At 41.1% G+C, this 25,090-nt stretch overlaps 1 protein-coding gene across 1 annotated transcript in view; it reads left to right on the forward strand.

The window, feature by feature from the left end:
* The first annotated feature begins 22,753 nt into the window (after positions 1–22,753).
* LOC120534003 (sortilin-like) overlaps positions 22,754–25,090 on the forward strand; it is a 129,441-nt gene continuing 127,104 nt past the window's right edge. Inside the window, exon 1 of the mRNA XM_039761202.1 lies at positions 22,754–23,161. Coding sequence (XP_039617136.1) covers positions 22,802–23,161 — 360 coding nt within the window. The 5' untranslated portion in view covers positions 22,754–22,801. The remainder of the gene's footprint in view (positions 23,162–25,090) is intronic.

Raw genomic sequence — 25,090 nt, forward strand, 5'->3', positions numbered from 1 at the left:
TTTGAAGCTCATGCTCTAATGTGTCCTAGGTCCACCTATGGGTCTCCTTTAGTTGACCATGTCTGATCCTCTCCCGATGTCCATATCACTTGTACTTTGACATCCTAATTTACAAGTATGCCTTTTATTTGTGTTGTTTTGTGTAAAACTTTGCAATTACATGCAGGATTTAATGCAGTATATAAAAATACATCTCACTCATTTGTACAGAGATTTACACAGGAAAAGTGTACTTAAATTACATGACTTTATCAAAGTTACAGTGGGAGGGGAATTTAGAGTAGAATTTGATGAACTGACAACAAAATCAACCCTCCTAAATCATGTCCTTCATAATGGAAACTACATTTATGTATACAATTACTTTGAACCGTAAAGCATATATATGCTTTAGATAGATAAGGCAGGCATCAGCCCTAGACAGGTTGCCGGTCCATCACATGGCCAATATGAAGTTGCTATTTTTTTAATACATATATATTTGGGGATGTAGGGAGAAAACCAGCATACAATGAGAAACTCCCATGTATATATGTGGAGAATGTGCAGACTCAATACAGACAACTTATAGGCATGAGAATTAAGACCCTATTAAAGAAAATACAACAAGAGAATAAATAATACCTTGCATGTACATAACACTGCAGTTGATATAACCAGTAGCCCAAAAGATCCAGCAGACCAGACTTATGTATGTAAAGGAAAGGTTAGAAGATCAAAATACATATTTTAAATGAAAAATTTAAAATCAGGATTGGGGATTTAAAATGTAGTAAAGTATGCATCTTTAGGCTGAGTTTCAAACTGAGAAGAAAGACTTTGTGATAAGATGACTTTCACTGCCAAAAGATCTCAAGTGTCATGCAAATTAAACATTAAGTTAAGTAGGAGGATTCTAGGCTGGATGTTAAAATTTGAACATTTGTTGACATGCTGCTACTTTGGGACTGAAAAAGGAATCATCCTGAAACATCTAAAACCTGACCTTGTACATGTAGTGATTAAAGTAATCTGTTTTGCAAATAACACAGCCAGTCTAGAGAGAAAACCAGAAAATTAAAAGAAAAACAGAAAAATACACAAAACAAGAATTAATCTGCCATCCAAGAGTAAGTGAAACAGACTTCAAGTGATTTTCATTTGATGGAAACCCTAGAATCCTAGCCACCAGAACTAGCAAGCTGCTATCTTATATACTACCCAAACTATGAGATCACAAAATGTAATTTCTGGTAGTCACATAACGGCAGAGGATCTCTAAACCTTTGGCACTCAGACTAACCTGTTAGTACACTGAGATCTGATTTGTATGTCACAGTAAAGATGCTGAGAAGCGTGACTTTCTTTGCAACATGAAAAACACAAAGTATTTTAACGTTTGTTTAATAAAATTCAAGGCCAACATACTGTAGAATGGTGTTATCATTCAGATTTGCATCAAATTTCTCTTATTATCTTTTTATATTTCTATATATCATCTATTAATGCATATAGATTGTCTGTCACTGTCTAGAACTGCTAAAAAATTACTGGTGCAGTTGTCATGCCAAATGGCACTCTTTAATAATAGTCAATACACTCATTGTATGGTATAAGTTCAATTTATTGTTATGGGTACCGAGTGCAATGGAATTCTTCGTTGCATGTCACATGGTGCCACTTTCAGGTGCCCATTGTTTCCCAAGTTGCACTTTGCAAAGAAAACAATAACACTGTGCAATTGTCTATGACTCAATTTTTAAAATTTTATTTCTAAACATTGTAGTAATAAAGGAAATAGCCTAGAATTATTTCTATTGAATACATATAGTCTGTGAAGTTATGATTATCAATTCATCCATCCATCCATCCATCTTCTAAACCTGCTTATCCAGAGCAGGTTCATGGGGCTTGGAGCATATACCAGAAAAAACAAGCCAGAAACAATCCCTGGGCAGGGTGCCAGTCCACTGTGGCTTAATTCATTGTTTGTAAAAGAAAACACTGCAAACCTAGTCCTAGAAGCACTGGTATCTACCACAAACTTGATATATTGCCTTATGAGGAAAATATGTTATTAACATTGCTTTGAAATGGTCTCTTCAGACTAAAGAGCAATTCTTTATCTGATGCGGCTCATTTAACTTTAAAATAATGCAGGTGTGAATTTATTTCAGTACTTGTACAGCTGCTGCTACCCACCAGTCAGTTTGGACTGCCTCTATTTCTACAGCACCCTTCTTTCCCATGTTGTACAGTTCCTCTTTTACTGTTCACATAAGCAGTAATGTTACTTGGCTTGCCACATGTGTTGCATACATGTATTTAATACTAGTCTGAAGTTTTCCTTCAGATGGATTTTCTCTAGGTTTGCTTTCATTGTGCCTGTTCAAGAATTGCAATTTAGGTTTAATGAATGTGCTCTAGGGTTCCTATTTTCACCACAGCAGAGTAGTTATTTCACATTATGTCCCCATACCATATATTTCATTTATTCTGAAAGAGTGCCGCTTTGCTTTGTAGGTTTAACTATCTTGGAATTGTCTAAATTAGTTAAGATAATCACTACGATTACAGGAAACCCTAGACATGTGAAAGCCTCTTTGTAAATTACATTTGCATTGGCTGGGTGTCAATTTTAAATATGGCTGGAAATGCACTGCATGAAAGCTTCATTGGTTAGAATCCCTAAGAAGCATTGTGACTGTGTGGTAACTTCTTTGACTTCACCCACTGGTGTGACATATCCTTTCTGAATGTCTTAATGTTGTAGTTAGACTTAATAGTGAGATGGCATGGTATTTAGTGCTGCTGTCTCACAGTTCTGGGATAGATTTAAAATGTGGGTCTGTTCCCTGCCTGTTTGGAGTTTGTGCACCCCCTTTCCTGGTCTGAGTTGTTTTAGCTCAAGAGTTTCAGGTTTTCCTCCTACAACCCAAAGAACATTCATGTTACACGAAATGGTAATGCTAAAATGGCCAGGTATGAGTGTGAACGTGAGTTTGTGCCTACGTGTACTTGTGCTATGTCTGTGTGAAGTTAGTACAGTCACCAGAAATTGCTGGTTTTGCTGCACATCCCAATGATGTGCAGATTACATTAAATGGTAAATAATTTGACTATTAGTGTGATTGAGTCCAGTGACTGGTGCCCCACCCATGGTCAGTCTCTTTACTTCTTTGTATTTAGTGCCTACGGGATAAACTCTGGTGAACCCATTAAACTTAAATATGATTGATATGCCTTGAATATGAAATAATGGCCCTTTGTTTTTGTAAGTAGTATATCTTATCATTCTTTTTACTTCATTTCCTGTTAGACACCATTTTTATCCTTTTTAGTGTGCAGAAAACTTATACTGTTCTGTTTCTTTCAGTGCACTCACCACTTCATATGCACCTCCTTCCAAGAGCATGAACTGCAAATCTTATCTGACAGGCAAACAGTTGCAGTAGTGTGGGCTAATGTGAGACAACCTTCGAGAAAGTACTTTATCTGAAATGCCCACCATGATGAATTTCCAGATATGTTTATCTCTCTACTCACAAAAATCACAATCTTCTCTGACAGTTTAATTTTGGGTCTGATAAACATTTTAGTTTCTTCATTTGGCTTTTGAAATCTGACCATTACTTTAGATCACCAAAAGTGAAAATTAAGTGAATAAAACTTTACCATTATACCATTTTACAGTGGGCAGTAAACATAAGATGAAAACTGATGTAATAAACACAATGTCTTCAAATAGGGTAGTGAAAAAGAGAAGTTATTTATTAAAGCATCTCACAGTTTAACAAATGGCTTCTCTGCTGATGCTATCTTACTAGCTGTGGCATCTCACTGGCTAGCTCACTTGCGCCACAGTGCTTCACTGAACTGACATCATATTCTCTTTCTCTTAAAGGTGCAGAGCCTAAATAAAACTGACTCAACAATGTAACGGCTAGCATGCCCTTTAGACTGAACTTTTTTTTGTTTTCTTTTTGCTTGGCATCTTGTTCAAGACTGGTTCTTGCAATTATAAACTCCCATTCTCAATGACATTACAGTTTAATCGAGGACATTTGATAGATCTTCAAGTAACTTCTTCTAACCATGAGACTGAGCATATTAAGGCTGAACCAACAAATGGACCTTTTCTTATAAGCATCATTTCTACAGTCTTGGAGTCATCATCTAGGGAATGTCTGAATCGACAAATGCCCTGGGTAATAGACTTACTTCATGTAAAATCAATTGGTTCTTCAGACTTTGTTCTTTTGCATTGTTTGCATCAATAGTTTTTAATTTTCCTCTTCTCTAATCTCACAAAGACCTTTGACATTTATTGCACTGTAATTTTATTTATTTGTTATTTTTTTGAGTTTGATTAAATAACTGGATTGTGTGATGGGTCTGGTTTGATAGCTTTTAGATAGTCCTCTGTGAGGATAGCACTAGAAAATTAATCTAACATGGCTGAGTAAACGTGTGCCTGTGTTTACATGTACTCTGCTGTGAAATGGCTTGCCCAGGGATCTCAGTGGAATACTGCACTACACAGAGAAGCACCCGAGGTTGTAGAACAAAACAAATTCATTTAACATTCTTTTCTTTGAGTGAATAAAATTATGACAAAATGCATATGGAAAGTAAAAAAGTTATTGCATCAACTTACAGAGCATACAGAAACCCACTGTTCATGTGGACACACTATTGGCGTTCCTCTATTGGTACAGGTGCCTTACGTGATGGCTACATGTCTGGCACTCTTGAGCTTTACATACCATTTCACTCTTTGGAGAGGAATTTATAACTGAGTTTATGACAGAATTTTGAAAAATACTGTACATTAAATGCACCTGGAATAATACATGAAAAGAACAGCATAACAGCACAGTGGTTAGTTTTGTAGTGTGACATTTCAAGGCAACTGGGTTAAAGTCCTGGTTCTGGTCAATGTCAGTATGGAGTTTGCAATTTCTCCATGTATTGTTATACTCCACATCCTAATGAGATGCCTATTTGGTTATTTGGTGACTCTAAACTGGACTGGTGTGAGTAAGGATGGCCTACGATACATTTCCCCTTTTTCCAGAACAAATTTATACCTGATGATGCTGTCCTCATAATCCTAGACAGGTACACAGGTACGGAAGATGGATGGATAATTTATTTAAAGGTGCTATAACAATATCAAATGATTTCTAAATAACTTGCACAGTACAAGTTGTAAAGCACATTATCTTATTTTAAAGCAAAAGCATTACCATAAAAGATCAAAAAGAATAATACAAATTGGTTTAAATAGAGAAAAACATTTTATGATGAATAAACTGATTTTGAGAACAGCATAAAATATTTAAAAAACAGTAAACAGCCTATAGTGAAGTGCAAGGAGCTCATGCAGAGCTAACACATTCAAGTGCCTGGACTCTGGAGGCAAGTCTCAGGGTTCATCCTAATAAGCCCCCAGGTGAAATCTTTGCTTGGCATGAAAAGCACAAAACTGCATGATGATACAGCATGAAGGTAAGCTAAGTCAGACAGAAAACAGAAAATGCTGAACTTTTCTATTACCTAATGTAAATTCAAGAAAACCTCATATCATGTCCCAGCACAGCTGTAAATATGGACACAACAGAATATTTCCTGTACTTCTCCTAAAACTGTAATATTTGGTAGTATTATTTACCAGTATTTGCTCTGTGTTACTCTCCATTGGATGTAAAAGTTGATATGTTTGGTCATAATTAGAACAAAAGATTCCATGTTTAAAATTCTGATGATGGATTAAACTTGAATGGAATCATTTGGTCAACAATCTTCTCTTTGGAGACATTAATGGGCAAGGACAATAAGATATGATTATCACAATGGCAAAACATTCTGGTCCAAGATAACTGATGTAGTGAGCTTTACTTAACTCTCTTGTATCTCACACTCAACTTGAATACTCCTCTTCTGATGCTGAGCTAGAAAAATGCTAGCAGACTTTGAATGCAGCTACTCTGAAGTTGCTGACCCATCTCCCACTCTAGCCATGACCTGTTGGTGTTCATAATATCAATCTGCTTAACATTTCAAAATAATATGGGGCTGTGAAATCAAACAAATGATATCTTAGTCAAATATGAGGATGCTTCGCACACATTTTACAGAACTCTGTTGCATAGATTTTATTATTTGTAAAGTTACATTTTTTAATTATTATTGTTGTTCATTTAGTAGATGCCTTTATCCAAGATGGCTTACAGGAGCCAGGTGTGGATTGAGCTAGTAATGTTTTGGTTTAACTATAAGTTCTAGCCACTAGTCCACTTGCTTGTCTTATTGCCAAAATATAAACCTAAAATATAAAACAGCTTTCTCATTTTCAAACCAGCTTAATCCCATTTAGGTATTGGGTCGAGGTGACACCTATCCTAGCAGCACTGGGTACTTCTCTGTGGACACATGTCTATCACAGGTTGTGCTCATGCACATTTCCCACCCAGTCATACTGGGTCAATTTAGACTTACCTATTAATTCCAGCAATACATATTTTTCTAGGATGAGAATAAAAATAGCAAAGTAAAATGGTTACTGAATGGATGGCATGGTATTGTAGTTGTCAGTGCTTTTGTCTTCTATCTCAAAAATACAGACTTTTAATCTTGGCCAAGTCACCACCTGCTTGGAGTTTCCATGTTTGCCCCATGTCTTATCTTTTGTTTTTTTCTGCAGGCCCTCTTCTGTCCTTCCTGAATTCATGTAGTGTGAGTGAGTGTCAGAGAGAGAGAGAGCGTCAACCGTGTGAAGCAGTTTACTTACCTTGGCAGTGACATTCATGTCTCTGGTGACTCTTCCCATGAAGTCAGTAGATGGATTGGGAGAGCATGGGGGTCATGAGGTCGCTGGAAAGGAGTGTGTGGGGCTCCCTATATCTATGCAAAAGGATGAAGGTGCAAGTCTTTATAGCCCTGGTGCTTCCTATCTTGCTATATGGTTGCAAGACATGGACGCTACCCAGTGACCTGAGACGAAGTCTGGACTCCTTTGGTACTGTGTCTCTCCGGAACATCCTTAGGTACCGTTGGTTTGACTTTATGTCGAATGAGCGGTTGCTCATAGAGTCCCGAATGAGGCACATTACCTGCATTGTGAGGAAGCGACAGTTATGGCACTACGGCCATGTGGCGCATTTCCCAGAGGGTGATCCAACTTGTAAGATCCTCATTGTTGAGGACCCGAGTGGCTGGACCAGGCCATGGGGTCGCCCACGTAGCACCTGGCTGCGGCAGATTCCGGAGGGTGGGACTGGACCACGTGTCTGCCTGGGAGGGTGCCAACTGGGATCCTGAGTTGTTTCGTCGTGTGTTGGGTGTGGCAACGCACTGTACCAGTGCATGCTCCCCAACCTGACTTGAGTGAATGTGGGTATATGTGCTCTGAGACAGACCTAGCTCCAATCCAGATTAGATACCTGGCCTGCTTTGTGTCTTTATGGATGTGTTCTGGATAAAGAAATTAATTAAATGTATTTCGTATGTGGAAGGCTGTTTAATTTTCTCCAATGTGTTGGGATCAACAAGTACAAACCTTTTTTTTTTTTTTTTTTACACAACTAAACAACCAAAATAAATAATTCACATTCTGTTGGTTTAACTAAGTTTTGTCCTGTTTTATCCAGTGAAAAGACTGGGTTTCTCCATGTAAGTACTTGAGAAATTATTTTTATATGTGCTCTTGCTCAGCTTCTCAGTGATCTGGTTTCACTTTCCCTCTTCTAGTAAGCCATTAGGCCAGGTTAACACATACTAGTTTGTTGCACATGAACCACATGGAAATACTCCATAAAAGTTCATGGGACTGATTACATTTCTGGCACCTGTCTGAGGCTGTCCAGCATGACTACAGGGACCATATTTTACTGCAATTTGGTACCTCCAGGCTATTACAGAAGTCACAACTAATAAATCCATTTCAAGTCAATATAAAAAATATTTCTTATCCCTCCCACATATTATGAGAAGCTGTTGAACCCAAATGTACAAAAGGCCTAATGTTGGCCCCTTCCAACCATTGTATATGGCTTAATCCAATGCTTTCTGTGAATCTAATATTTAAATATAGACTATTACCCACTTGTGGCATTCTGCTACTAATAGATTGAGTCATTTTGCTCTTGCAACATGCTTTTTAAACAATGGATCCTCTTAGAATCTTTCCTTGCAATCCAAGGAACTGGTTATAGACTTTTGCTGCATTGAAGAGCCTATATGTCCTGTCATCATTCAGGAAGTGGATGTAGAGATGGTTGAACTGGTCTTGGAACACAGAGGGACTATATAAGAAAGGGCAGAGCTGGCTCTTCTTCCTGCACTTCTTCACATCTTCTACAGCTTTCTGATGGCCAGTGCAATTTTCTTTGATGTGGTATGCTGGGCCGATAACATCACGTCAAGAAAGGTGAACCGAATCACCAACCTAATTAAAAGGTCAGGCTCAGTTTTGGACACACTCTAGACCCCCTGGAGGTAGTAGCAAAGGAGAGATTTAGAGCAAAACTTAGTGCTATTATGAACAATGTTTCACATCCTCTTTTCAACACTGTAACAGGGGGAGCTGTTGTCCCCTTGAACCCTCAGATCAGATGCCAGACACCAGGTAAAAGTCCAATAATTAATTTTATTCGGACTATACAGTGCACAAAGCACCCTCCACTCCACAATACTCATAAACAATAAACAAATCCACAATACAATAATCAAATACACAATCCTCCTCTCCCAGACGCGTTGTCACCCTGCCACCCGACTCAGCTCATCCGTCTGGGATCTCATCTCCCACAGTCTCTTATAGTCCGGGTCAGGTGAAAACTCCTTTTCTTTGTCAGCCGGGAAGCACTTTATTTCTTCCATCCTCGTGACATGGAAGTACTTCCGGGCTATATGGGAAATAAATATCTCTGAGAATTCCTTCAGCTGGCGGCCCCGACGTTATCCAGCAGGGCTGTGCACTAAAACTACATAATCCATGATGCCCTGCTGGAATTCGGGGCATCTCCATGTCGCAGGGATGGCTCCCTCTGGCGGCCTGATGGTATTGGCCGGGATGAATGGCCGCCGGCCGTAGTCCACACACAATAACAACGAGTACTTTTAGCCAACAAATTATTCAGCAGAAGTGTGTCAAACGCTACTGGGGTCCTTTATATCCATAGCAATATGTCTCCATAATGCCTCACTGAGACTGTCACTGCCAAGTCTGAAGTTTCCTTTTCTTTCTTTTTAAATGTTTCTTCCTTTTTAATCATTCTGGTGTGCATTCAGACCATAGTGTGTGTGTCTTTATATAATGTTTATGTTTATGTTGTAACAGAATAAGATGCTTCTCGCACCCTTGCACCCTCAGACACCACGTCAGACACTAGGTAAAAGTCCAATAATTATATTTATTTTATAATAAAGTGCACAAAGCACCCTCTACTCCCAAATACTCCAATAAACAATGAACAATAACAAATCCTCCACTCCCAGACACTTAGCCACCCTGCCTCCCAACTCAGCTCATCGTCTGGGAGCCCCCACAGTCCTTTTATATTCCCTGACCCGGAGGTGTTCCTTCCCAACAGTCCACAAGTCCTTATTCCTTCCGGGTCAGGGTAAATAATGTTTCTCACCCCGGAAGCCCGTCGCTCTTCCTATGACGAACTTCCGGGTCATAGGGCATGAAGAATTCTTCGGTCCTCCCTGCAGCTCCCTCTCGTGGCCCCCATGGCATCCAGCAGGGCGGTGCACAAAAACTACATGGTCCATAATGCCCTGCTGGTCTTCTGGGGACCTCCATGCTGCAAGGAGGGCTCCACCTGGCGGCTTGGGGGTATTGGCCGGGGTACATGGCCGGCCATATCTTACAGTACTCCCCCAGCGACGAATTATAAAGATTCGGGCGGCCTGCCCCGAGAGGAAGTCTTCCTCCAAGAGGACGCGTCATCCGGGATCTGACTGCGTTGCCCCTGTCCTCGAGCAAACCTTGGGGGGACGGTGTACCTCCTGTCTCCCCGGGACATTGGCGCCACTCGTGACCCGTCGCTGGCAATTGTAGCACCGACGCAGTCCTCCTGGTTGGCTCTTTTCCCGATACCTGAAACATCTCGGGAACTCGGTCAGCTCCACCCTTTCCCCCGCCAAGGAGGGTTTTCTGGCCGCCTGCTGCTCTCCGCCCTTTTTCCACCTTGTCAGGAGACCCTTCTTTATTCTAAGGATCTCCAGTTTACTCTGGGGCTTGTTCACAGTTTGGGTCTCTCTATTAATGAAAGAGAGTCCTTTTACTGTCTGCACCCTTTGATTTATAAACAACATGGGTCGGGGTCTTTAGGATCGAATCGCTCCAAGAGACAGCACCAACCAGCTGCTCTGGCTCGATCGGTCCTTCCCCCGGCCGCTCCGTAACGTTCGACCTCTCTTGTAGGGCACATCCATTTGGCACCCGCTATGGATTAAAAGCGGCCCGGATCACACTGCGTCCCTATTACATTATATACGGTACCGACATTACCTGTCTGTACCGCCAAATCACATAACACGGGAGGCTCTCGGTCCAATCGCCGCAGGTACTCACGTACTCTTCTTAAAGCGCTTGCGCCGCTCCCAGATCTCCAACGATCTTCTTAATCGCCTCTAAAGTCTGCAAAATACTCCGCGCGGGCTCGATTAATTTTTCGAGTTCCCGCACGTCAAAATAATTAGTTAATTCGGCCGGGGTTTGGCTTACTTCCTGGTTTGCCATACCGTCCGGCGGAGCCAATGAACTTCGCCGCTGTCGGCACGTGTTCTGACGGGTTCCGCGCGGGTTTCTGGGAATTGGAGTTCTCTACAGGCGAGGACCGGGCCGCCATCTTTGGTCGACTGCGACCTGCCTTTATTAATTTGTCGGCAGATCGACCAGCCATTTCCCGGCCCTCCTTACCTTCTTTTGGGTTGAGCAGTGCTTCGCTCACCACCCCTTTCTCCTTCGGAAAAATCAAGTCCGTCTTTTCTTGGCGAAGTCACAAACAGCTGGACACGGAACGTCACCTTTCTGGAATCCTTCGTGGTACGTTCCGTGTCCCTCGCCGGCACCCGTAATGCGGAAGTCCTTTTCGTTGTCCGTCTGCCCGTACAAAAGCGCCACACTATCTTCGGGAGATTCTCCTGCATCCCGCAGAACCTCCGGATGATCTTTTCCGAGGTATGTGCATGGTACAAATGAGAAATTTTAAATAGATTATCTACATTTGCAGCACATACCTCGTTGTAGGTTTCTTCGTCCGGAGTCCTCTCCCGATCCGTGTAGTCGCCCTGTCGCTCATCCCGAGTGTCGGCCATGACGAACATGGAACTTCCGCTGGTGCTGTTGCCCTGTTTTGTCTTCTTTTTTCCCATTACAGACTTGAAAAAGGTGAGGTTTCTGGCGATTTTCCTGTGTGTGTTGTGACGCTGTCTTCCCAGGGTATTCTGTCCACAGTAAAATTTTTCCAGGTCCTCTGCCAAACTGATGGCCAGAGAATCCTGCCGACTACGCCAATTGTAACAGAATAAGATGCTTCTCGCACCCTTGCACCCTCAGACACCACGTCAGACACTAGGTAAAAGTCCAATAATTATATTTATTTTATAATAAAGTGCACAAAGCACCCTCTACTCCCAAATACTCCAATAAACAATGAACAATAACAAATCCTCCACTCCCAGACACTTAGCCACCCTGCCTCCCAACTCAGCTCATCGTCTGGGAGCCCCCACAGTCCTTTTATATTCCCTGACCCGGAGGTGTTCCTTCCCAACAGTCCACAAGTCCTTATTCCTTCCGGGTCAGGGTAAATAATGTTTCTCACCCGGAAGCCCGTCGCTCTTCCTATGACGAACTTCCGGGTCATAGGGCATGAAGAATTCTTCGGTCCTCCCTGCAGCTCCCTCTCGTGGCCCCCATGGCATCCAGCAGGGCGGTGCACAAAAACTACATGGTCCATAATGCCCTGCTGGTCTTCTGGGGACCTCCATGCTGCAAGGAGGGCTCCACCTGGCGGCTTGGGGTATTGGCCGGGTACATGGCCGGCCATATCTTACAATGTATTTATTTATTTAAAGTGCTTCTGTAAAAAGCCAAATTTCCCCCTGAGGACATTTAAAGTTCTATCTGTCTAGCTATCTATCTATATAACTTCCGAATAACATTTAGCTTCAGTCAATCAATTTATTCTGACAATTATACCATTTTATCTGCAATGCCGTGCAGTTTATAAACAAATATGTGTCATATTTTCTTTTGATTAAGATGTTGAAGATCAGTGTTTTTACTTTTATATGTGTCACAACATAGCATATATGTGAGCATTTATGAACTCTGAAAAGTGTCCTTTGCCATTTAATTATTACACTGTATAAATGTTTACCATAAAGAAAGTGAAATCTCCAACAGTGTTAGAAAAGAGAAGTGGTAAAAAGCCTACAGACTGTGCAAGATATAGCAGGTATTTTTAAAATCTAAATGAATGTGGTCAAATGGCCCTGAAATACATTACATACATTGACTGTCCATCAAATGTTAATGTCAAACATCACATTACAGCCTGTTTTTAAAGTTCAGCCCACTTCTTACAAAATAAATATCAGGAATATTTTGGAATCTGGGACACGTGTGCATAATAGGTAACCATTTACTAGGGCTACAACAAACCAGAATAAATGAAAAATTTCAATCATTATGCAAGATATCATCATGTGACTTGAAATGACCCTTTAAGCATGTACAGTACACAGTAAGTCTACAATAGCTTGATTCATACAAATACAGTACAGTACTTAAGAATAGATGACACTGATTAATTTTGTAATATATAACAAACAAGGTTTTATAGCATTGCTTATGTTAATATTTGTGTTTAAACTTGAGATAATATAATCTTCGTGATTTACCACTGCCTTGGCTTTTTGGAGTGCTCTGTCAGAGTTGCACTCATGTATTCTTTCTTGTAATGTTTCATTCAGTCCTCAAGTTTTTCTCCTCCTGGACTTTTCTTTTCTCCTTCCTACTTCTTAGCAGTGATTGTTCTCGCTGCAAAATTAGCCTTAGCCTTATAAAGGAAGTACTCTGATACCCTATCACTAAATTTCCAGAAAGCCTCTTTCTTCAACTTTATTTTACTGAAATTCTCCACAGATCAATAGCCTGACTTATATATATTTTGAAATTACATTCCTCCTTGTGACTTGTTGAGGATCACATAGAACAAAGTCGTAACTATGTAGCAATTTTTTATCCCCATCCAAGTCATCAGTATCTCACTGAACTCGTTATTTCATTAACTCATTTTTGCTCACATAGGGCTGGAGTGGGTTGGGCACTATGGGATGATGGTTATGATGTTTTGTATGGTTTAATGTTGGTATCAGGTAACATTAAATATAATAAAAAAATAAACAAATATAATCTTTGTGTTGCATATTAAGGCTCAGACATATGCTTCCAAAGTTGCTTCTTAGAGTGTACAACAGGTGGACAACATCTAGTATGTCAGGGCATCTGCAGTCCCACCCACTTCCCCTGCCAAATCTAATTCTATGGCCTGTAGTTTGAGGCACTTCACAGATGCTGGCAAACACTTGGTATGTTCATATACAGTGGGTATGGAAAGTATTCAGACCCCCTTCAATTTTTCACTCTTTGTTATATTGCAGCTATGATTAGCTAAAATCATTTAAATGATTTTTTTTCCTCATTAATGTACACACAGCACCCCATATTAACAGACAAAAAAAATAGATTTTTGAAATGGTTGCAGATTTATTAAAAAAGAAAAACTGAAATATCACATGGTCCTAAGTATTCAGACCCTTTGCTCAGTATTTAGTAGAAGCACCCTTTTGAGCTAATAAAGCCATGAGTCTTCTTGGGAAAGCTGCAACAAGTTTTTCACACCTGGATTTGGGGATCCTCTCCAGTTCTGTCAGGTTGGATGGTAAACGTTGGTGGACAGCCATTTTTAGGTCTCTCCAGAGATGCTCAATTGGGTTTAAGTCAGGGCTCTGGCTGGGCCATTCAAGAACAGTCATAGAGTTGTTGTGAAGCCACTCCTTCATTATTTTAGCTGTGTGCTTAGGGTCATTGTCTTGTTGGAAGGTAAACCTTTGGCCCAGTCTGAGGTCCTTAGCACTCTGAAGAAGGTTTTTGTCCAGGATATCCCTGTACTTGGCCGCATTCATCTTTCCCTCGATTGCAACCAGTCGTCCTGTCCCTGCAGCTGAAAAACACCCCCACAGCATGATGCTGCCACCGCCATGCTTCACTGTGGAGACTGTATTGGACAAGTGATGAGCAGTGCCTGGTTGTCTCCACACATACCACTTAGAATTAAGACCAAAAAGTTCTATCTTGGTCTCATCGGACCAGAGAATCTTATTTCTCACCATCTCAGAGTCCTTCAGGTGTCTTTTAACAAACTCCATGCGGGCTGTCATGTGTCTTGCACTGAGGAGAGGCTTCCGACAGGCCACTCTGCCATAAAGCCCTGACTGGTGGAGGGCTGCAGTGATGGTTGACTCTCTACAACTTTCTCCCATCTCCTGACTGCATCTCTGGAGCTCAGCCAAAGTGATCTTTGGGTTCTTCTTTACCTCTCTCACCAAGGCTCTTCTCCCCCGGTAGCTCAGCTTGGCCAGACGGCCAGCTCTAGGAAGGGTTCTGGTTGTCCCAAACGTCTTCCATTTAAGGATTATGGAGGCCACTGTGCTCTTGGGAACCTTAAATGCAGCAGAAATTTTTTTGTAACCTTGGCCAGATCTGTGCCTTGCCACAATTCTGTCTCTGAGCTCTTCAGGCAGTTCCTTTGACCTCATGATTCTCATTTTCTCTGACATGCATTGTGAGCTGTAATGTCTTATATAGACAGGTGTGTGGCTTTCCTAATCAAGTCCAATGAGTATAATCAAACACAGCTGGGCTCAAATGAAGGTGATCTCAAGGATGATCAGAAGAAATGGAAAGTACCTGAGTTAAATATGAGTGTCACAGCAAAGGGTCTGAATACTTAGGACCATGTGATATTTCAGTTTTTCTTTTTTAATAAATCTGCAACAATTTCAAAAATTCTTTTTTTTGTCTGTCAATATGGGGTGCTGTGTGTACATTAATTAGGAAAAAATTAATTTAAATGATTTTAGCAAATGGCTGCAATATAACAAAGAGTGAAAAATTGAAGGGGGTCTGAATACTTTCATCTTCTTTCACATCTTCTATACCTTTGTGATAGGCAGTGCAATTTTCTATGCTGTATTGTCCTAGGCTGGTAAAATTACTTCAAGAGAGGCCCTCCGAATCAACAAGTTAACTTAAAGGACAAGCTCAGTTATAAGACACACTCAGGAGTTAGTAGTAAAAGAGAGAATTAAAACAAAACTGAGTTCCATTATGAGCAATGCTGCACATCCTCTCTCTGACACACTAACACTAAGGACTTTCAGCCAATGAATTATTCAGCAGATGTGTGTCAAGAAATGCTACTGGGGCTGCCTCACTGCAACCGCCAAATAGGAAGTTTACTTTACTTTCTTTTTAAATTTATCTTCCTTTTTATTTATTCAGGTATGTGTTCAGACCATAGTGTGTGCGTCTGTGTGTGTGTGTATATATAAATATATATTCAAAGCATTCGTAGTCTGAATCACAATCTGATTGTATGGGTGGTTATCTGCCAGGTAACGCTTGTGGTTAGTCAGCAAGTTGGCTAACATCTGCCACGGTGCCCTCTTTCAGTTGCGAGAAGCAGATCATAGAATCAGACTACGAATGCCTTGAATGTAATTACTCTGATCTATATACTGTCAAATAAACGAGCCACACGCTGTGGCGCAACGCAAGAGGCTTTGCCACTGACGTCCGAGGTTCGATTCCCGAGAGGGGGTGCACTGCATGTGTACGCCTAAAGAGCCCAGAATTAGGGCGAAACACGTGCTGCGTACTCTTTGCATTATTTGACAGTAAAACTATTTCAACCATATATATATATATGTATATATTTATTTATTTAAAGAGCTACTGTAAAAAGCCAAATTTCCCCCTGGGGCCAAAAATTTTTCTCTTTAACATTGCTCAAAATAGGCATTTCTGGGCAGAAGGTTAAACCTGGTCTATAAAAGGAATGAAAAATATGCTATCTTTGGCTCAGTATTTTATTGAGCTTTAAAGCCATTTCTTAGAAATTCTATCACTTGACAGCAGCTGATTATTCATTATGAGTGGTTTACAATAATCTGCCCATGAAGCTAGTACCCCTGAAGTAAGCAATCAGATTCATAAGAGGGAAGAATGCTCTTAAGGTCAGGTGAAGTCAGTCAGGTCAGAAAGTATGCATTGGTACAATGCGTTGCTGCACTCACTACATGGCGACACGGCTTGGGATCCTAGTTGACAACCCCCAAGGCAGACACGCAGCCCAGTCCCACCCTCTGGAAATGATCATGTATCTGCTTGGCCTGGTGTTAGGTGGGTGACCCCTTGGCCTGGTCCAGCCACTTGGGTCCTCTATAGTAAGGATTCTGCGAGCTGGATTACCCTCAGGGAATTGCACTACATGGCCGCTCTTGAGGTCTTTTATAATGGTTCTTTTCAGTCTAAGTCCACAAGGATTCAAAATTCTTTTCAGATGTGTATAAACGTAGCTTTTTGTGAAGCAAGAAAAAAATAACACTGAAAATTCCAGAATATGTGGATCACTCAAATCACTTGGCTTTTCTCTGTGGGCAGCAGAGAAAGCCACCCTCGTTCTAACAACCCATTAGTACATTCTGCTCTGGTGAGCTATCTAGCTACCATCTAACACAGATAGGTGGATTTCCTAATCTTATACCTCATAAAATAAAACAAAGCATTCCTTCTAAATTCCTGTTATTTTATTTCAATATCTGGCTTCTCTTTTTCTTGACTAGTGAATCGTCATGCAAATTGCTTGATTACTCCAGAATCACTTCTAGTTTGAATGTTTCACCTTCAAACACCATCAAGGCATCATTTCCTGGTTGAGCCCTAATATCATTTGCCTATTCAGAGATACAGTAACTCTCCAAAGTTGCAGGGCTACCAGGCAATAGTGTCCATTTGGAGTTTATGAAGTAATCACATATTGGAACCCAGCATTCCTAATGTGCTGTCTATTTATGCTAGCAGCAAGCTTGACCCCTGTATCTCCCATTGAGAAATCCTTCCTTTCACTTAGTTGCTTGGGTGTAAATATCTGGGACAATCTAAATGTCATTGTATACTATGGTTACTATGCCATGATGCTGCAGCTCTGTCAGGTCAGATAATTGGATCCACCCACCCCAAAGATTTTTAAAGGTGTGAATAACTCAAAGTTTCAATTTTGGTTTCATCTGACCCCTGTACCTAATGGTTCTTTATAATCAAAGTCCCAATTACATTTGGAAATCATTAATTTGTTATTTTTGATAGGAAAGACTTTTTCTGGAAACCATAAATGTATCATCAAATTGCTTTTTTCAAGCCTTGGAGACCCCAAGATATAGAAAGATACCACTACAGTCCAACTGACGGTTTTGGAATGTCCTTATTGTTTCAGTAACAGTGCTAAAGGGTGCATTTTAAAATTGTATGCCCTTTTACAATACACTACATAATTTATTCAAGTTACGGTACAAGTTTAATGCCATGTGTGCATTGTTTAAGGGTATTCTTACTTGTATGACTCCCACAGACTAATGACAGCAGTATAATAAATGCTAAACTTAAAAAAAACAAATACAACATTGCAGTAGATAGATAGATAGATAGATAGATAGATAGATAGATAGATACTTTATTAATCCCCAGGGGGAAATTCACATATTCCAGCGGCGGCATACTGATAAAAACAATATTAATTAAAGAGTGATAAAAATGCAGTGCAAGTTAACAAAATGCAAGGTGGAGAGTGCAAGGCAGGCAAAACAGACAATAACTTTGTATAATGTTAACGTTTACCCCCAAGGGGTGGAACTGAAGAGTCGCAAAGTATGGGGGAGTAACGATCTCCTCAGTCTGTCAGTGGAGCAGGACAGTGACAGCAGTCTGTTGCTGAAGCTGCTCCTCTGTCTGGAGATGATACTGTTCAGTGGATGAAGTGGATTCTCTATGATTGACAGGAGCCTGCTCAGCGCCCATCGCTTTGCCACAGATGTCAAACTGTCCAGCTCCGTGCCTACAATAGAGCCTGCTTTCCTCATCAGTTTGTCCAGGCGTGAGGCGTCCTTCTTCTTTATGCTGCCTCCCCAGCACACCACCGCGTAGAAGAGGGTGCTCGCCACAACCGTCTGATAGAAAATCTGTAGCATTTTATTGCAGATGTTGAAGGACGCCAGCCTTCTAAGGAAGTATAGTTGGCTCTGTCCTCTCTTGCACAGAACATAAGTATTGGCAGTCCAGTCCAATTTATCATCCAGCTGCACTACCAGGTATTTATAGGTCTGCACTCTCTGCACACAGTCACCTCTGATGATCACAGGGTCCAGGAGGGGTCTGGGCCTCCTAAAATCCACCACCAGCTCCTTGGTTTTGCTGGTGTTCAGTTGTAGGAGGTTTGAGTTGCACCATTTAACAAAGTCCTTGATTTGTTTCCTATACTCCTCCTCCTGCCCACTCCTGATGCAGCCCACGATAGCAGTGTCATCTGCAAACTTTTGCACGTGGCAGGACTCTGAGTTGTATTGGAAGTCCGACGTACATAGGCTGAACAGGACCGGAGAAAGCACAGTCCCCTGAGGCGCTCCTGTGCTGCTGACCACAATGTCAGACTTGCAGTTCCTGAGACGCACATACTGAGGTCTGTCTGTAAGATAGTCCACAATCAATGCCACCAGGTATGAATCTACTCCCATCTCTGTCAGCTTGTCCCTAAGGAGCAAAGGTTGGATGGTGTTGAAAGCGCTAGAGAAGTCCAGAACATAATTCTTACTGCACCACTGCCTCTGTCCAAGTGGGAGAGGGATCAGTGTAGCATGTACTGTAGATGATGGCATCCTCCGCTCTCACCTTCTCCTGGTATGCGAACTGCAGAGGGTCGAGGGCGTGACAGACCTGTGACCTCAGGTGGTAAAGCAGCAGCGGCTCCATGGTCTTCATCACATGTGACATTAGGGCAACAGGTGTGAAGTCATTTAGCTCACTAGGACGTGATACCTTTGGGACTGGGATGATGCAAGATGTTTTCCAAAGCCTTGGGACTCTCCCCTGTTCCAGGCTCAGGTTGAAGATATGCTGTAGAGGATTCCCCAGCTCCAACACACAGGCCTTCAACAGTCGTGGCGATACTCCATCTGGACCTACTGCTTTGCTGGCACAAAGTCTCCTCAGCTCTCTGCTTACCTGGGCTGCTGTAATTGTGGGTAAGGGGGAAACTCTCTTCTATGCTGGTATCAGCAGAAGGATAGGTGGAGGATGCAGTACTCTGAGGTGAAAGTGGGTTAGGGTGGTCAAACCTATGTACAGTGCATCTACAGTATGAATGCAACATCAGGCAAGAAAAACAAACATGCAGAAGCTAGTGTGAGAGGCTTTAGAGTAGCATGGAGTAGACTTCTAGAAATAACCAGCAGCAGCACATTCCTGAGATCTTAGATATATTTGGTTCAAATCCCACCTGCTCATTCTGTGTGTGTGTGTATTTGTTCTTTTTATCTGTAGTTACTCCAGTTTCCATCCCACAACCCAATGACATGTGTGTTAGGTGAATTGGTTACTGATCCTCCATGAGTGGCAGAGGTAAGTGAATGAGTGTGCAGCAATTGGTGACCTGCCCAGGTTTGGCCCCTGCCTTATTCTAAATGTTGCTGGGATGGGTTCTGGCTCTTTGCCATTTAAAAGTGGATTAAGTGAGTTGAGGAAGTGGCTGGGTTGTTCCAGTGACAGGATCTGGTTGCTTGAAGCACTGATCAGGATTAAGCAATTTCAAATAACAGACATCTGTTGCAGTTAGTATTAAAGTTCATGAAATATGACCAACTGTAAAAATAAATCAGTTTTATGAGGAGTTTTTCTAACTTCCACCTTTTCAAATTTCTGAAACATTTCAGATGAAATCTCAAATTTCATTTAAATACTTCAAGTGGTCAGCTGATAAAAAAGTAAAGGGAAGGGGATATATATTTACAATATATGGTTTTAAATAATGGAGTATTTTGGGTAAAAAACAGGAGAAGCAAAAGTAGGGGAGGGGTGATCTGAATAAGCAGTAGTAGTAGTAATCTGTATCTTAATGATCTGTAATGAGTGAATTATAACACAATCTTGAAGTCTGCACAATAATATTGTGTAGGACTGTATAATAAAAATAGTTCAAGGAAAAAAGGTGTGCGTACAAGTGGGCCCCATGATAGACTGCCACACTGTCCAGAACTGTTTCCTGCATTACACCCAGTGCTGCCTGTACAGGGTCTTTCGTGACCCTTAATTGGACTTAACAGATCTGAGAACGTAATGTTAAATTGTGTTACTTATATCAATTAATCAAATATTGTTTATAAAGCACATTTTACAAGGAGTGTTGTTAGGAAGCTACTTTACAGATTTCTGGACCTTAAACTCCAAGAACAAGGTCTAAAATACCAGTAACAAGAAAGACTGCTGAAAGCCTAAATTTTAAATACTATTCCAAAGAGAAATAACATGCCATAATCAAGGTCACCTGACCTTGAACTCAAGATACAAATATAAATTCCATGCCATCAGCAGGTTGAGAATTTTTTGTTAAAAGTTTCTGGTCATATGCAAAGTATTTTATCCTGCAATGAATTTTAAAATTGGCCTCAATGACTTCATTACAAGACGAAGCGTAGCTTCAAGAATTTCTGGTGTCAAACCAAGAATAATGAAAGATGATATTTTTCTAGAGATTCCATCATATCCTCTATATACCCCAAAAGTTTAAATGAAATTGGCCTGGTAGATATGGTGGGACATTTGTATCCTCATATATATAGTGTGGGACAAAAGTAGGTATATCATATTTATTCCTTATTCCTTTTTATTTTGCAGATATTAAGTTGGTATACAATACAGATTGGGTCATGTTTAGTCTCTTAGGTACCCAAAATGTGCTCCATCAACATTTCTGGAACTTGTTCCCAACATTGTGATTCACAGTAACACACAAATTTCAGTTAGCATCAATGTCCCAATGTCCATAAACGCTGGCAATATGAACTCCTCCAGTTCATCCGCTGTGTGAGGCTTCATTTCAAAAACTTTCTCCTTTACTATGCTGCCATAAAGATGTCCATACACAAGCATGAATAAATACTGTATACCTACTTTTGTCCTAGGAAAGAAGCAAAAATATATAAAAGATGGATGGGACACCATCTATATGGAAGCATTCTTCCCAAGGCTAGATCCTGTCTTGTGCCTGATACTACAAGGATAAGTTCCATTCCCTACTAAATGTGAACCAGACTATGGAGGTTTGACAGAAGGACATTTCTATATATATGTATTAATTCAACACAGTTACATTCATTGTGAAACCTCAGTTTTATTTACAATACATGTTTTTGACTTTACATTGTCAAACCCATTTAATGCATGAGTAAATAAGAATTGGCATATATTGCATCAGGTAGGAAATAAGCCCATCAGTCCATTGCATAGACACACTCATGCACACATTGACACTCACTAGAGCTCTGGGACAATTTATTATTTTAAATTGGAGTTATAATACAACAATAAAAGACATACAACAATAACACATTGTTATATAGAAAATAAAAAGAAATCGGTCTAATTAAAATAGTCAATTCAGTAAATCACAACAGAAAGGTTAAAAATCTATTAATCTTAAAACTAAAAAAATCCACACAAACCCATGTAGACAGCTTGTAAATAAAGGAGAATACATGTTATACTTCCTCATATTGACTAGACCAACAGGAGTCAAACAGAATCGTTGGCACCGTGTCAATTTAGATTTGGCAGTTAACTAAACACACGTCCTTGTGGAATAAACTTAACATATACCTACAAAAAGAGAAGGAAATGTGCAAACTCCACACAAACATCAACCAGGCATAAGAATGAAAGCCATGACATTGCGCCTTTAATGGCGCAGTGCTAACCACTACAACGCTTGTGTCTCCACGCATATAACTTAAGTAATAGTATTAAGTTTTATTCATCTATACATTGTGAGTGCCTGCTTTGTCTAGCACAGAGTTCTGTTCTGCACCACTGGTCGCAAGGCAGCGATCGTCGCCGGACAGGGGGCCTACTTTGTTCATCACTTGACACATTAACACCCACATCCACATTTGGCTCCATGGCTAGTTTCAATTTTTTTCCTTTATAAAAGTTATTTTTTTTAATATGGTCAGTTCATCATTCTATTTATTTTCGAAACCAATACATGTAACTGTGGGTGTGAAATACTAAATTCTAAAACCTATACAAACAAACGAATCGGTGCTCTTTATTATTCTGATAGGCGACGATCTAAAAGAGTAATCAGACTAGGTTGATTGTATCGCGCAGAGCAAGTCCTGAAAATGGATGTGTGGATTAATGGAATTTGCTAAAATCTTGCCGTACTGTTGATTTGTATTTTGTTAGCAGACAATGTGCTTCTCGTGTCTACCCCAGCTGAAAGACCAAATTGTACAGATATAAAGTGTATTTCGAATGTTGAGATAGACAACGCTTTGTCGCTTGGCTTTGTTGCCGTGTTACACCACCATCCTGTAATAGATATAAGAAGCCAAAGTCATTTGTTCCGTTTATTTAGTGCCTGACAGGTCGCTGCGCTCGTGACAAGTGTCGCACAGATCATCTGTGTCTATGTGTATGCGGGTGAGCGCCACCAGGGACTCGGCGCCACCTCTTTTGTTTACTGACACCAGACGAGCAGGTTTGAAAGGAGCCGGTTTAACGTCTTTGTGTTGCGGCTTTGGAGGTTCAGCAAAGATGACACCTCGACTGCTGCTCGCAACTTTGAGCGTGCTTGGGACACTCGCCGCGGCGGATGCGATATTCGGGCAACGTGAGGCGACGGACGCCAGGTTTCGGATCTTCAGGAGGACGAGGGCGAAGCGCGAGGCTAGCAAGGACAACAACACGACGGCAGCACGAGGCACCTCCCTGTGCGTGCGAGCTGTCGAGGCGGCGGTCTTGGAGAGCCTGCAACGCAACACTCACCTGGTGAGTACCAAGCGACTCGTAACCCGGAACCCCAAGGCTTTTCTGAACATTTAAAAGTTTTACTTTCACATGTCCGTGGCGTATGCCATTTATCTTTAAAACAGAAATGTTTTCCTTTTCATTTTTCTAATTCCTTATGTCATATCCATTGTCCTCACTCTCTACACGTTGTTCGTTCATTGTTTCTCTTAATTCGCACGTTCTATTTTGTTCACAGTGCCCAGAATTTTTCAGTATCGATAATTCCTCGGCCTTGCCCACGATGACAGCTTGACATTCTCGTTTGGATGAACGACAGACGTGTTTCCTAGTTTCAAATAATGTCGCTGTTGCGTTTAAGCATTAAGAGCGTACTCATTCACCTGACCTTAATGAAGAACCCGCAAACATTTACAGGACTGGTTGCTTCCCTGTATCCGACGCTGTCAAGATAGGTTCTGTCCTGTCTTAGATTAAGAAAGTTTGAGACCTGTTAGTATACATGCAGTACGCACCTTTAATATTTTAACTGATCTCCGCGTTGCTGCGTTAGGTTTTCTTCAGGTACTGCGGGTGTGTTCTGAGGTAACTAGACAAACAATATTGACATACGCATGTGGCCACATTGATGACAGGGCGCCCCACAAAAGGTCAGCTCCTGCTTTGCGCCCAACGCTGCTAGTGTAGTACTCTGCCGGCCGCAGCCCTCAGCAGGATTTAGCCGGCTTGGGAATGTTAACCCAATCATGACCGTCTTTACAGAATTATAGGCCCCCGGGCAAAGTAGTGCGTTGGGGCCGCTGTTTTGATAGCAAAAAAGAAACATACGTTGGCATCAGAAGCATCGTGGGTCCCTACGCTGCTGGGGCCCCCATTGTGCCCATAAGTTAAGACTGCCCTGAACCCAACAGCATATTGTGCTAGATTTATGTGCAGTCTTTTTAGCGTTATACTTGTATCCCATGATAATGTTTTCTACAGTTAATATAAATCTCAGGATGGTGCAGTGTTTTACCATCACAGCTCCAAAGACCTGGATTTGATTCCACACCCCAGTTACCTCCCACATCCTGACTTCTCATCTTAGGTTAACTGGCAGCTTGAAGCTGTCTTAATGTGGATGCATGAGGGATTGTGGACAAGTGTGTCCAGCTGGCATGTTTTATACTTGAAAACTACTTCTCTTTGTGATTCTGTCCCAGTCTTAAGAGTTAAAAATAGTGCGGAAACAAAAAGATGAACGTGTACCCAATTTATTATCATACTTTTTCCAGCACAAGAACAGCACATTTCAACATGCCCACACTCAGTCACACCCAAGTTAATCTAGAGGCATCATACCACCTGACAGCATGCATATAGGAGGAAACCTGAATACGCAAACAATACCTACAAGCACAGATGGAACATATACACATCACACAGAAAGCAAAATGTTGTTTAAATGCCGTGAGGCAGCAAGGCTATCCTGTATGCAACCCTATCTGTAAAAGAGGTAAAAGTGATGCAAAAGATCGAATCAGGGTATCAGCTATTGTGCATTGATTAGTTCCTACATATTTAAATTGAAGCTATAACTATCCATTCATCTAGGTCAGTGTTGTGGGAGCCATGACCTATACCAGTAGCAGTTGGAACAAGGCAAGAATGAGCCCTGAAAGGGCACAAGTTCACCATATAGAGAGAGACGTTATTTATTTATTTACACTTGATTTGTCCCCTGTGGGAAATCTGGATTTTTACACTTCATTTGTTCCACGTGGGAAATCTGGATTTTTACAAAAGCTCTTTAAATAAATTACAAATTGTACACAGTCACACACACTGTATTCTGAGCACGCACCAAAATGACTAAAAAGAAAGAAAACCTCTGACTTTGTAGTTACAGTGAAAGTGAAGCATTGTTCAGGTGTATTTCTGTTGGTATAAAGGAGCCCGAGCAGTTTTTCT

This window comes from Polypterus senegalus, chromosome 8, assembly GCF_016835505.1.
Source record: "Polypterus senegalus isolate Bchr_013 chromosome 8, ASM1683550v1, whole genome shotgun sequence".
In the NCBI taxonomy this organism is placed as follows: domain Eukaryota; kingdom Metazoa; phylum Chordata; class Cladistia; order Polypteriformes; family Polypteridae; genus Polypterus; species Polypterus senegalus.